Genomic DNA, 13,981 nt, shown 5'->3' with positions numbered 1-13,981 from the left:
CGGGCCTGCAGTGCCCCTGCTTAAAGCCTTTCCTGTTTAATGTTAAATCAGAGAAGGAGAGCTGGGAGACGGGGAGCAGAGGGCAGGGGCTGTGGGCGACTCGTTTTTGAACCTGTGCCTGCCCAAAGTTGACCTCCAAGGCCGTTTCCTGGTGGCCCTCCCCCTCCATCTCTCTCTCTCTCCCTCCCCCTCCATCTCTCTCTTGCTCTCTATTTCTCTCTCTCCTCGTTGTCTGTTTGCAAGCCCTTTCAGGTTTCCCCTCCAGGGTCTTGACAGGCACAGACCCGATTAGACAGCAACTGTACTGTACCTCTACCTTTCTGCTCACCTCAGGGAAGGGCTGCCTGTTCCCGTACTCTGCTCTTAACCCAACCTGTGTCACCATGGCGACCCACTAAATGACTGTATGGAAGCTATGTAGACCAGTGTCATCAACATGGTGATGATGTGATTCATCCACTCAGCCAATGATGTCGCCAAGCAAACATCCATACACAAACAGTAGAAAGAAAGGCTTGGCAACAGACACCCATAACACACTGACTGACTTCTGGCCAACTATAATGATTGATGATGAATTGGTATTGATGATTGATTGACAGTTGATGAAGATGCTGTTTGAGTGTGGTGAGAGCCACATGGAACCTGAGCTCATCTCCTTCTGCATCAACCTGGCTGCCAACAAGAGGAACGCACAGGTCATCTGTGAAGGTACAACACTCACACACACACACACACACACACACTCCTAATGCTGCTCTGCTGTGCCTAGGTAATGGTCTGAAGATGCTGATGAAGAGGGGTCTGAAGTTAAAGGATGTTCTTATTATGAAGATGATCAGGAACTTGTCACAACATGACGGACCCACCAAGAACCTCTTCATAGTGAGTACTGAACTTACTCACACTCTTAACACTGATGAGCTTCAACATGCTTAGTATGGATATAGACGGATAAGGCTAGACAGGCTCACATGATCTGTGTTCTTATGCTAGTAACTGAATCCATAGCTACACTATTAGAACAAATATTGCAGTGCTGAACCCTGCCCTGTGTCTCTATAGTAACCAACCCCCTTCTCGTACCTCATAAGGACTATGTGGGTGACCTAGCGGCTCAGATTGGAGCAGAGGAGAGGGAGGAGTATGTGATAGAGTGTCTGGGGACTCTGGCTAACCTCACCATCCCTGACCTGGACTGGGAACTGGTGCTGAAGGAGTACAACCTGGTGCCCTACCTCAAAGACCACCTCAAACCAGGTAGGCCTCAAAGACCACCCCAAACCAGGTAGGCCTCAAAGACCACCCCAAACCAGGTAGGCCTCAAAGACCACCTCAAACCAGGTAGGCCTCAAAGACCACCTCAAACCAGGTAGGCCTCAAAGACCGCCTCAAACCATGGAGGGAGGGAGGCAGAGAGGGCGATAAAAGTTGGGGGGGACTGATGCTGTAACTTACAGGTGCATTCACCCTGATGAATTTGAGAAAGATGACAAGATGGTGCCAACAGACATGGTTGCCCTGTTTCTAGCTCCTAGACAACTTTTTGTTTGTGTTATTTCTTAAATTATTTGCTCTGAATGTTTCTTGCATTATTACCTACAACCGGAAATAACTTTGGGAAATTAGATCAGTGGTCACTCACCAGAATTTCAACCAGACGTTCTAATTCCCTGAATTGGATCCTTTGTTTGAACTTCCGAGGCAATTCCGTTCATGCCAGGGGCTGCTCCAAGTCGTCATCCCCGGAAAAGAGGAACAAGGAGTTGGTTCATAGTGAGACTCAGGAAGCATGCATACCATCCACCGCTTCCGAGTATATTACGCGCTAACGCTCAGTCCCTGGACAATAAAGTAGACAGGCTTAGGGTGAGGATCTCCTTCCAGAGAGACATCAGGAACTGTTACATACTCTGTTTTACTGAATCATGGCTCTCTCCGGATATGCTGTCCTCCTTCATTCAGCCAGCGGGGTTTTCCATATATCGCGCGGACAGGAAGAAAGAACTCTCAGAGAAAAAGAAAGGCAGAGGTGTATGTTTCATGATTAAGTACTCATGGTGTGATTGTGGTAGCGTACAGGAACTCCAGTTCCTTTGTTCTCCCGATCTGGAGTATCTCACCATCAAATGCCGGCCGCATTACCTCCTGAGAGAATTCTCTTCAGTCATCGTCACGGCCGTATATGTCCACCCCCAAGCCGACTCCGCGACAGCTCTCAAGGAACTACACTGGGCTTTGTGCAAACTGGGAACCACATATCCTGAGGCTGCGTTTGTTATAGCAGGAGACTTGAATAAAGGAAATCTGAGGAAAATATCAACACATCTGTGCCGCTCAATCACTCTTGAACACTGTTACTGTAATGTCTACAATGCCCTCCCTCGTCCTCCCTTCGGCAAATCAGATCACGCCTCCATTTTGCTATAGGCAGATACTTAAAAAGAAAATACCCGTAGTAAGGACAGTTTTAATATTGGTCTGACCAATCAGAATCTATGCTTCAAGACTGTTTGATCACGCAGACTGGGAATAGTATTAACGTATACACTGACTCAGTGACTGAGTTCATCAGGTACATAGAGGATGTTGTTCTTACTGTGATGATTAGAACTTATCCAAACCAAAAAATGTGGATAAATGGCAGCATTCGCACAAAACTGAAAAGCGCTAACCACCCCATTAAACCACGCCAAGGTGACTGGGAACACGAACGTGTACAAACAGACCAGCTATGCCCTCTAAGACAATCAAAGAGGCAAAACGACAGTACAGGGACAAAGTGTAGTCACAATTCAACGGCTCAAATGCAAGACTTATGAGGCAGAGACAATCACGAATAATACGGGAAAGCCAGCTACGTGTTGGACACTGACGCCTTGCTGCCGGACGAGCTAAAAACAAGAGGAATACCTATGTAAGAATCCTGTTCATCAACTACAGCTCAGCCTTCAACACCATAATGCCCTCCAAGCTCATCACTAAACTCAGGGCCCTGGGTTTAAACCCCTCCATGTGCAACTGGATCCAAGACTTCCTGACGGGCCAACCCCAGGTGCTGAAGGTAGGTAACAGCACATCCGCCACGCTGTTCATCAACACGGTGGCCCCACATCCATGTTGAGAGCCCGCCCCCATCCATGTTGAGAGCCCGCCCCCATCCATGTTGAGAGCCCGCCCCCATCCATGTTGAGAGCCCGCCCCCATCCATGTTGAGAGCCCGCCCCCATCCATGTTGAGAGCCCGCCGCCATCCATGTTGAGAGCCCGCCGCCATCCATGTTGAGAGCCCGCCGCCATCCATGTTGAGAGCCCGCCCCCATCCATATTGAGAGCCCGCCCCCATCCATATTGAGAGCCCGCCCCCATCCATATTGAGAGCCCGCCCCCATCCATGTTGAGAGCCCGCCCCATCCATGTTGAGAGCCCGCCCCCATCCATATTGAGAGCCCGCCCCCATCCATGTTGAGAGCCCGCCGCCATCCATGTTGAGAGCCCGCCCCCATCCATGTTGAGAGCCCGCCCCCATCCATGTTGAGAGCCCGCCCCCATCCATGTTGAGAGCCCGCCCCCATCCACGTGGAGAGGGGCCGCAGTGGAGAGGGTTCCTCTGTGTACACATCACATCACTCCCCTCATCAATCTACACACAATAATCCATAATGACTAAGCAAAAACAGGTTTTTAGACATTTTTGCAAATGTATTAGAAATAAAAAACTTTCTTAACATTATTATTCAGACCCTTTCCTCAGTACTTTGTTGAAGCACCTTTGGCAGAGATTACAGCATCAAGTCTTCTTGGGTATGATACTACAAGCTTGGCACACCTGTATTTGGGGAGTTTGTCCCATTCTTCTCTACAGATCCTCTCAAGCTCTATCAGGTTAGATGGGGAGCGTTGCTGCACAGCTATTTTCAGGTCTCCCGAGAAATGTTCGATCAGGTACAAGTCCGGGCTCTGGCTGGCTCACTCAAGGACATTCAGAGACTTGTCCCGAAGCCAGTGCTGTGTTGTCTTGGCTGTGTGCTTATGGCCGTTGTCCTGTTGGAAGGTAATCCTTCGCCCCAGTCTGAGGTCCTGAGCGCTGTAGAACAAGTTTTCATCAAGGATCTCTCTGTACTTTGCTCCGTTCATCTTCTTTCCATCGATCCTGACTAGTCTCCCATCCCTGCCTCTAAAAAAAATCCCCACAGCATGATGCTATGTTCCGGACTCTGACATTGCTTGTTCTGTTATTTCTTAATTTCTTGATTTTTGTGTGTGTGTATTGTTAGATAACATCTGCAAAATATGTGTATGCGACCAATACAATGTGATTTGACAAGTAAAAGCTTTTGGACCATACCAAGTTTTTCAATTTGAACAAAAGTAGATCCAATGGCTCCCCCCCCCCCCCCCCCCCCCCCAACCTCTCTAACCGATAACCTTCAACAACACTCTCTGTGTCACTGACTGGTCCTACATCATGGGATGATGTTAGAGAGCACACGCACTGGGGCCTGTTACCTTTGACCTTAGTGACCTCCACCCTCTCAGCTTTGATCTCTTTGAACCCTGACCTCTGCCCCCACCCACCACCAGGCTCGGCAGAGGATGACCTTATCCTAGAGGTGGTGATCATGATAGGGACGGTGTCCATGGACGACTCCTGTGCTGCCACAATGGCCAAGTCTGGCATCATCCCTGCTCTCATCGAGCTGCTCAACGGTAGGTAGTAGTTAGGACCCATGATCGGTTCCACTCTCTAGAGGGTTAATGTTAAGATAGAGCAGAATGGAGGTTATTCCAGTGAAATACTACATTTTTCAGGGGAGCTCTGTGTCCTGACCTCCATATGTCTGTGCCTGTGTGTCTACCCAACAGAAGGATGATCAGATTGTCTGTGTTTCACCTCTCTCTGTCTCTCTCTCTCCCTCCCTATAGCCCAACAGGAGGATGATGAGTTTGTGTGTCAGATTGTCTATGTGTTGTACCAGATGGTGGTCCACCAGGCCACCAGGGACGTCATCATCAAGGACACACGTATCCTTTCTCTTCCCACAATACAATTCATCTCAGAACTACAGCCCAAATGATCCTTCAATGTCCCACTCCTAAATTACTTAAAACTTCACCCCATAATTACCTCACTCTGTACTGTATTATGTGTTACCGTGGTAACCAACAGTACCACCCTATACCATGTCTCTGCTTCTTTCAATGTCGCAGTAAAAATCACCCTATCAATGACCTCAGTGCTCCACACAGTGTAATGCTGTACAGTTGGAATCGGAGGCTGTGTACGTAAAATTACAAATGGCTTGCGGTAATATTTGCTAGATGTTTTTCTTTCTGTGGAGAATATTACAGAGGGATCTCTACCAAGTGGTCTGCCTTGGGAGAGGCTTTCTGCTTTACAATATCTCTCTCATCACAGGAAATGTAAGAGTTGTTCATTTGGCCACAGGGCAACTGTCTCGTGTCTCCTTTCAAGAAATGAAAGAGAAAAAGCAGTCTTTCCTCGCTTCTTTCTGTCACTGTGATCTTGATTAAACAGACATTGTTGAATGATGTGTCTGAGGAGAAAGAACAGCAAAATGATAGGGTAAAGGGCTAGAAATGTAGAGACAGTATCCCTCTCTCCCTCCCTCTGTTGTCCCCTCCCTCCATGTGTTGTCCTCTACTGGATTCCCTCCCTCCCTTCCTGTTGTCCTCTACGGGACTCCCTCCCTCCCTTCCTCTGTTGTCCTTTACTGGACTCCCTCCCTCCCTTCCTCTGTTGTCCTTTACTGGACTCCCTCTCTCCAGAGGCTCCTGCCTACCTCATTGACCTGATGCACGACAAGAACGCTGAGATACGGAAAGTCTGTAACAACACACTGGACATCATTGCTGTGAGTACCTGTCTGTCTGTCTGTCTGCCCTCCCTCCCTCCCTCCCTCCCTCCCTCCCTCCCTCCCTCCCTCCCTCCCTCCCTCCCTCCCTCCCTCCCTCCCTTCCTCTCTAGGCATAATGTCTCATCCCCAAGTTACCCTATATCATGAATGGTTTTCTTCCTGATTTAATCAGGAATCAATTCCTGCTTTTCTGTAATTCTTCTTCCCATTCATTTCTAAATTAAACTGACCTAGTCTATACCTGAGCCAAAATCCTGGTTTTCCTGATCCATTCCTACTTAATGTAGGTAGGCACAGAGGAAATAGTACTGTTCAGATTGCCTGGACTGGGAAACTAAATTCCTGGGTCAGATTTTGATTGACAGGTGTGTTTTAAGTCCCAGTCATAGTGTGATCTGTCACAGACCTGAGATCAGTGTAATTAGCAGTAGACTACAGCCAGCCGGGTTGTGGGCTATGGAAGGTAGTGGGGGGAGAGGAAGTGTTTCATTGAAATTATCAGTGAGAACTATTAAGCTGTGAACCACATGAAAGACCAGGACAGGCTCTGGAGAATGTCAGAGAAGAACAGGGAAGGTGAGAGAGAAAGCAGACCCTGCCTTGGAGAGAGACACACACACACACATTCTCACACACTCACTCACACATACTCTCACACACAATCATTAGTCTTCAGAGCTGCAGGCTACCTTAGCAGCACACGCCATTACTGTGTGTTCTTGAATCGTTCCTCTTTGATCACACACACACCCCTCAAAGAGAGAGAGAGAAACTTGTGTATAGATGGTTCTTCTAGGTCAGACAGAAACATAATTAATGGGGATATTCTTAGATTCAGATTTTCTCTAAGGAGGAACATCGAGAAATGCTCTGAACATTGTTTTATATCCTCTGACTCCTTTACTCTTAGACATCATGAGCTCAGCTTTCTGGTTATGATGGATTAGGCCTCATATCAAGCCCTTACTACAGACTAATAGTCCTGGGGAAATCAGCAATGTAGTCATTAATCCACTTTAGCCATGTCATAAGTCTGCACTTTGACAAAAAGTGTCACTGCCACTTTGGGCCCTGCGATGCGACAATGGGTCCGTTTGAGGCCTCGAATGGCTGTCAGCAGGCTCTGCTCTGGGTCTAGATGATTAATCTGCAGGGCCTGAACGCATGAAGTGGCTCAAAGAAGGCCTTTAACTCCCACATGGCCCCCGCAGAGAAAGGAAAACAGAATCTGTGGATGTCCTCAACCTTCCTCAGCCAAGCTACACACACATATACACACACACACACACACACACACACAGCCCCATCGCAGCACCATCCATCGCACCACACCACATTTTTTATTAGTAACAGCATCATAAGGGTGCTGGCACACAGAACAGTGCATTGTGGGATTCTTTAGTAGTCTGTGGGGGATCTGACAATCCCTGGATGGAACAATATAGCAGTCAGTGTTTTGGCCCATTCCCCAGCCCTCCCTGATGTCCTGCCAGCCACTCTCCTAAAGCTAATTATACTGCTAGTTTAGTTTCCCCAGCCCTCCCTGATGTCCTGCCAGCCACTCTCCTACAGCTAATTATACTGCTAGTTTAGTTTCCCCAGCCCTCCCTGATGTCCTGCCAGCCACTCTCCTACAGCTAATTATACTGCTAGTTTAGTTTCCCCAGCCCTCCCTGATGTCCTGCCAGCCACTCTCCTACAGCTAATTATACTGCTAGTTTAGTTTCCCCAGCCCTCCCTGATGTCCTGCCAGCCACTCTCCTACAGCTAATTATACTGCTAGTTTAGTTTCCCCAGCCCTCCCTGATGTCCTGCCAGCCACTCTCCTACAGCTAATTATACTGCTAGTTTAGTTTCCCCAGCCCTCCCTGATGTCCTGCCAGCCACTCTCCTACAGCTAATTATACTGCTAGTTTAGTTTCCCCAGCCCTCCCTGATGTCCTGCCAGCCACTCTCCTACAGCTAATTATACTGCTAGTTTAGTTTCCCCAGCCCTCCCTGATGTCCTGCCAGCCACTCTCCTACAGCTAATTATACTGCTAGTTTAGTTTCCCCAGCCCTCCCTGATGTCCTGCCAGCCACTCTCCTACAGCTAATTATACTGCTAGTTTAGTTTCCCCAGCCCTCCCTGATGTCCTGCCAGCCACTCTCCTACAGCTAATTATACTGCTAGTTTAGTTTCCCCAGCCCTCCCTGATGTCCTGCCAGCCACTCTCCTACAGCTAATTATACTGCTAGTTTAGTTTCCCCAGCCCTCCCTGATGTCCTGCCAGCCACTCTCCTACAGCTAATTATACTGCTAGTTTAGTTTCCCCAGCCCTCCCTGATGTCCTGCCAGCCACTCTCCTACAGCTAATTATACTGCTAGTTTAGTTTCCCCAGCCCTCCCTGATGTCCTGCCAGCCACTCTCCTACAGCTAATTATACTGCTAGTTTAGTTTCCCCAGCCCTCCCTGATGTCCTGCCAGCCACTCTCCTACAGCTAATTATACTGCTAGTTTAGTTTCCCCAGCCCTCCCTGATGTCCTGCCAGCCACTCTCCTACAGCTAATTATACTGCTAGTTTAGTTTCCCCAGCCCTCCCTGATGTTCTGCCAGCCACTCTCCTACAGCTAATTATACTGTTGGTTTAGTTTGGAGGCTTCACTCTCCTACAGCTAATTATACTGCTAGTTTAGTTTGGAGGCTTCACTCTCCTACAGCTAATTATACTGCTAGTTTAGTTTGGAGGCTTCACTCTCCTACAGCTAATTATACTGCTAGTTTCGTTTGGAGGCTTCACTCTCCTACAGCTAATTATACTGCTAGTTTCATTTGGAGGCTTCACTCTCCTACAGCTAATTATACTGCTAGTTTCGTTTGGAGACTTCACTCTCCTACAGCTAATTATACTGCTAGTTTCGTTTGGAGGCTTCACTCTCCTACAGCTAATTATACTGCTAGTTTCGTTTGGAGGCTTCACTCTCCTACAGCTAATTATACTGCTAGTTTCGTTTGGAGGGTTCACTCTCCTACAGCTAATTACACTGTTAGTTTAGTTTGGAGGCCTCCTGTGTAAAAGGAGAGAATCTGTTTGTTACTAAGGCTGGGATTCAATCAATTGAAGATGGTGGATTTCTGTGTAGCGCTGTGTGTGTGTGTGTCTCTCTGTGTCTCTCTCTGTTTGTTGATCTCTGTGTCTACCTAACCTCCATTATAAACTGGGTGGTTAGACCCCTGAATCCTGATTGGCTGACAGCACATGTATTTTTACTGCTCTAATTACGTTGGTAACCAGTTTATAATAGCAATAAGGCACCTCGGGGGTTTGTGGTATATGGCTAATATACCACGGCTAAGGGCTGTGTCCAGGCACTGCGTCTTGCCTAAGAACAGCCCTTAGCCGTGGTATATTTGTCATATACCACACCCCGTCGTGCCTTATTGCTTAAGTAACCCATCCTAATGGCTCTCTCTGTGTCTCTCGCGCTCTCTCTGTCTCTATCGCTCTCTCTCTGTCTCCGTCTGTCTTTCTCGCTCTGTTGCTCTCTCTCTCTCTTGCTGTCTATCTTGCTGTCCCTCTCTCGCTGTCTCGCAATCTCTGTGGTTGTCTCGCAAGCTCTCTGTCTCGTTCGCTCTCTCTCGCTCTCGGTCTTTGTGTCTCTCTCTTTCTCTCTCTCTGTCTTCTTCTCTCTTTGTCTTTCTCTCTGTGTCTCTCTCTGTCTCTGTCTATTGTAGGAGTATGATAAGGAGTGTGAGAGAAAGATCCAGAGTGAGAAGTTCCGCTGGCACAACTCCCAGTGGTTAGAGATGGTGGAGAACAGAGCCATGGGAGACGACGGAGAACCCTTCATGTTTGGAGACGATGGAGAAGCATTCATGCACAATGGAGACATTCTGGAGAGACCCGACCTCTTCTACACCGCAGGTATACATGGAGGGAGGGAGGCAGACATTCTGGAGAGACCCGACCTCTTCTACACCGCAGGTATACATGGAGGGAGGGAGACATTCTGGAGAGACCCGACCTCTTCTACACCGCAGGTATACATGGAGGGAGGGAGGGAGACATTCTGGAGAGACCCGACCTCTTCTACACCGCAGGTATACATGGAGGGAGGGAGGCAGACATTCTGGAGAGACCCGACCTCTTCTACACCGCAGGTATACATGGAGGGAGGGAGACATTCTGGAGAGACCCGACCTCTTCTACACCACAGGTATACATGGAGGGAGGGAGGGAGGCAGACATTCTGGAGAGACCCGACCTCTTCTACACCGCAGTTATACATGGAGGGAGGGAGGCAGACATTCTGGAGAGACCCGACCTCTTCTACACCGCAGGTATACATGGAGGGAGGGAGGGAGGCAGACATTCTGGAGAGACCTGACCACTTCTACACCGCAGGTATACATGGAGGGAGGCAGACATTCTGGAGAGACCCGACCTCTTCTACACCGCAGGTATACATGGAGGGAGGGAGGCAGACATTCTGGAGAGACCCGACCACTTCTACACCGCAGGTATACATGGAGGGAGGCAGACATTCTGGAGAGACCCGACCTCTTCTACACCGCAGGTATACATGGAGGGAGGGAGGGAGGCAGACATTCTGGAGAGACCCGACCACTTCTACACCGCAGGTATACATGGAGGGAGGCAGACATTCTGGAGAGACCTGACCACTTCTACACCGCAGGTATACATGGAGGGAGGCAGACATTCTGGAGAGACCCGACCACTTCTACACCACAGGTATACATGGAGGGAGGGAGGGAGGGAGGCAGACATTCTGGAGAGACCCGACCACTTCTACACCGCAGGTATACATGGAGGGAGGGAGGGAGGCAGACATTCTGGAGAGACCCGACCACTTCTACACCGCAGGTATACATGGAGGGAGGGAGGCAGACATTCTGGAGAGACCCGACCACTTCTACACCGCAGGTATACATGGAGGGAGGCAGACATTCTGGAGAGGCCTGACCTCTTCTACACCGCAGGTATACATGGAGGGAGGGAGACATTCTGGAGAGACCCGACCTCTTCTACACCGCAGGTATACATGGAGGGAGGGAGGGAGGCAGACATTCTGGAGAGACCCGACCACTTCTACACCGCAGGTATACATGGAGGGAGGCAGACATTCTGGAGAGACCCGACCTCTTCTACACCGCAGGTATACATGGAGGGAGGGAGACATTCTGGAGAGACCTGACCTCTTCTACACCGCAGGTATACATGGAGGGAGGGAGACATTCTGGAGAGACCCGACCTCTTCTACACCGCAGGTATACATGGAGGGAGACATTCTGGAGAGACCTGACCTCTTCTACACCGCAGGTATACATGGAGGGAGGGAGACATTCTGGAGAGACCCGACCTCTTCTACACCGCAGGTATACATGGAGGGAGGGAGACATTCTGGAGAGACCCGACCTCTTCTACACCGCAGTTATACATGGAGGGAGGGAGGCAGACATTCTGGAGAGACCCGACCTCTTCTACACCGCAGGTATACATGGAGGGAGGGAGGGATGGAGGGAGGCAGACATTCTGGAGAGACCTGACCACTTCTACACCGCAGGTATACATGGAGGGAGGCAGACATTCTGGAGAGACCCGACCTCTTCTACACCGCAGGTATACATGGAGGGAGGGAGGCAGACATTCTGGAGAGACCCGACCACTTCTACACCACAGGTATACATGGAGGGAGGGAGGGAGGCAGACATTCTGGAGAGACCCGACCACTTCTACACCGCAGGTATACATGGAGGGAGGGAGGGAGGCAGACATTCTGGAGAGACCCGACCACTTCTACACCGCAGGTATACATGGAGGGAGGGAGGGAGGCAGACATTCTGGAGAGACCCGACCACTTCTACACCGCAGGTATACATGGAGGGAGGCAGACATTCTGGAGAGGCCTGACCTCTTCTACACCGCAGGTATACATGGAGGGAGGGAGACATTCTGGAGAGACCCGACCTCTTCTACACCGCAGGTATACATGGAGGGAGGGAGGGAGGCAGACATTCTGGAGAGACCCGACCACTTCTACACCGCAGGTATACATGGAGGGAGGCAGACATTCTGGAGAGACCCGACCTCTTCTACACCGCAGGTATACATGGAGGGAGGGAGACATTCTGGAGAGACCTGACCTCTTCTACACCGCAGGTATACATGGAGGGAGGGAGACATTCTGGAGAGACCCGACCTCTTCTACACCGCAGGTATACATGGAGGGAGGGAGAGAGGGAGGGAGGCAGACATTCTGGAGAGACCCGACCTCTTCTACACCGCAGGTATACATGGAGGGAGGGAGGAGGAGGAAAGGAGAGGGAGGGGGAGAAAGAGAGGGGGATGTGGTATGGATGAAGTGAGAGAGAGAGAGAGCGAGATGAGAAGTACAGTAGTGAATTGTCTCTAACTTTGAGGTGTATGTCTCACCCCCCCCAGATGGGATCATCCCAGCAGATGGTACCATCAGCCCAGAGTTCTTCACAGACTACCAGAACGGAGACATTGGCCAGGCTGGAGGCTTTCCCGGCAGGTGAGCTCATAGTAGGGCAGGGGGTGAACTGGACTTCTATCCCCATCCCCTGGAGGCTCCTTTGGGGGGGTGGACTGGTCTTCTATCCCCAATATGTAGCGAGGGAGCAGGATTTAACAGGCCTAATATGTAGACAGGGTGCAGGCTCTAACAGGCCTAATATGTAGACAGGGTGCAGGCTCTAACAGGCCTAATATGTAGACAGGGAGCAGGCTCTAACGGGCCTAATATGTAGACAGGGAGCAGGCTCTAACAGGCCTAATATGTAGACAGGGTGCAGGCTCTAACAGGCCTAATATGTAGACAGGGTGCAGGCTCTAACAGGCCTAATATGTAGACAGGGAGCAGGCTCTAACAGGCCTAATATGTAGACGGGGAGCAGGCTCTAACAGGCCTAATATGTAGACAGGGAGCAGGCTCTAACAGGCCTAATATGTAAACAGGGTGCAGGCTCTAACAGGCCTAATATGTAGACAGGGTGCAGGCTCTAACAGGCCTAATATGTAGACAGGGTGCAGGCTCTAACAGGCCTAATATGTAGACAGGGAGCAGGCTCTAACAGGCCTAGTATGTAGACAGGGAGCAGGCTCTAACAGGCCTAATATGTAGACAGGGAGCAGGCTCTAACAGGCCTAATATGTAGACAGGGAGCAGGCTCTAACAGGCCTAATATGTAGACAGGGAGCAGGCTTTAACAGGCCTAATATGTAGTGTTGAACATATTTTTAGTTCTTCTACTTTATATGCTGTTAAAATGATGAATAGTTGTGGAAATGGAGAGTTTATTGAGAGTAATTTGTCTTATTTATTATCGAACATCTCCTTGCGTGCGATAAAGCTCGTGTTGAAGGTTTTTTCCTGTGCAAGTATGTTTGTGTTGGCTGCTGTTGAGAGGCTTGCTCTTGAGAGTAGATAGAATGCCACAGTTATTTCAGATTTTAGAGGGAGGGAGGAACAGAAAGCAAAGAGAGAGCTACGGAAAGGAACAGAGCGAGCGCATACAAGGCTTTTTCCTGAGCTCTTTGTAACGGATACCTTTTAAATATACTGAGCGAGCTGGGGGAATTGGCGTCTGTGAGAGTGTTTTAATTTGGCCAGTGTACTCCAGAGTGAACCAGGTTAACACAATAACCAAAGCCAGCTCCAGCGCTTATTCTAAATTAGGTGTGAAACATGGTGTGAATGGGGTCTTTTAAATCGTTTTAATACAATCAATGTTATTTGTATAAATATGATAACAAGCTATTTTATATGAACTATATAAAATGTCTCTTGTCCCGGGTCGTTGGGAGAGAGTGGCCCAATCCTCAACGGGCCGAGCTCCGCAGGCTGAACGAGGGCGTCGTTCGTGTCACCGCGTGGAAAGAGAAGTGTCTGGGTTTCACTATAGGTGCACAACAACATGTGATTGGAGAGTTTCTGACCCCCTCAACACGCAGACGGGCGAATCAATGAGTGCTTTGAGAGGCTGTCAGTGAGTGACAGCAAGGCGAGGGAGACAGAGAAAGAGGGAGGGAGGAGGAGCTGATTATTTAGCCCTTGAGCAGTGGGTTGCTGTAACCTG

The 13,981-nt window shown here is 49.4% G+C and overlaps 1 protein-coding gene across 3 annotated transcripts in view; it reads left to right on the top strand.

The window, feature by feature from the left end:
• Positions 1 to 13,981, top strand: part of kifap3a (kinesin-associated protein 3a) — a 42,032-nt gene that overhangs the window by 14,929 nt on the left and 13,122 nt on the right. For all 3 annotated transcript variants that reach the window (XM_031785577.1, XM_031785576.1, XM_031785575.1), the window contains exons 12-19: positions 603 to 711; positions 773 to 885; positions 1,095 to 1,260; positions 4,584 to 4,709; positions 4,926 to 5,024; positions 5,790 to 5,875; positions 9,596 to 9,785; positions 12,324 to 12,417. In XM_031785577.1, the coding sequence (XP_031641437.1) occupies positions 603 to 711; positions 773 to 885; positions 1,095 to 1,260; positions 4,584 to 4,709; positions 4,926 to 5,024; positions 5,790 to 5,875; positions 9,596 to 9,785; positions 12,324 to 12,417 (983 nt within the window). The remainder of the gene's footprint in view (positions 1 to 602; positions 712 to 772; positions 886 to 1,094; positions 1,261 to 4,583; positions 4,710 to 4,925; positions 5,025 to 5,789; positions 5,876 to 9,595; positions 9,786 to 12,323; positions 12,418 to 13,981) is intronic.

This window comes from Oncorhynchus kisutch, linkage group LG13, assembly GCF_002021735.2.
Source record: "Oncorhynchus kisutch isolate 150728-3 linkage group LG13, Okis_V2, whole genome shotgun sequence".
Taxonomy (NCBI): domain Eukaryota; kingdom Metazoa; phylum Chordata; class Actinopteri; order Salmoniformes; family Salmonidae; genus Oncorhynchus; species Oncorhynchus kisutch.
The sequence above is the reverse complement of the archived record's forward strand: the minus strand, read 5'-3'. Positions and strand labels throughout refer to the sequence as shown.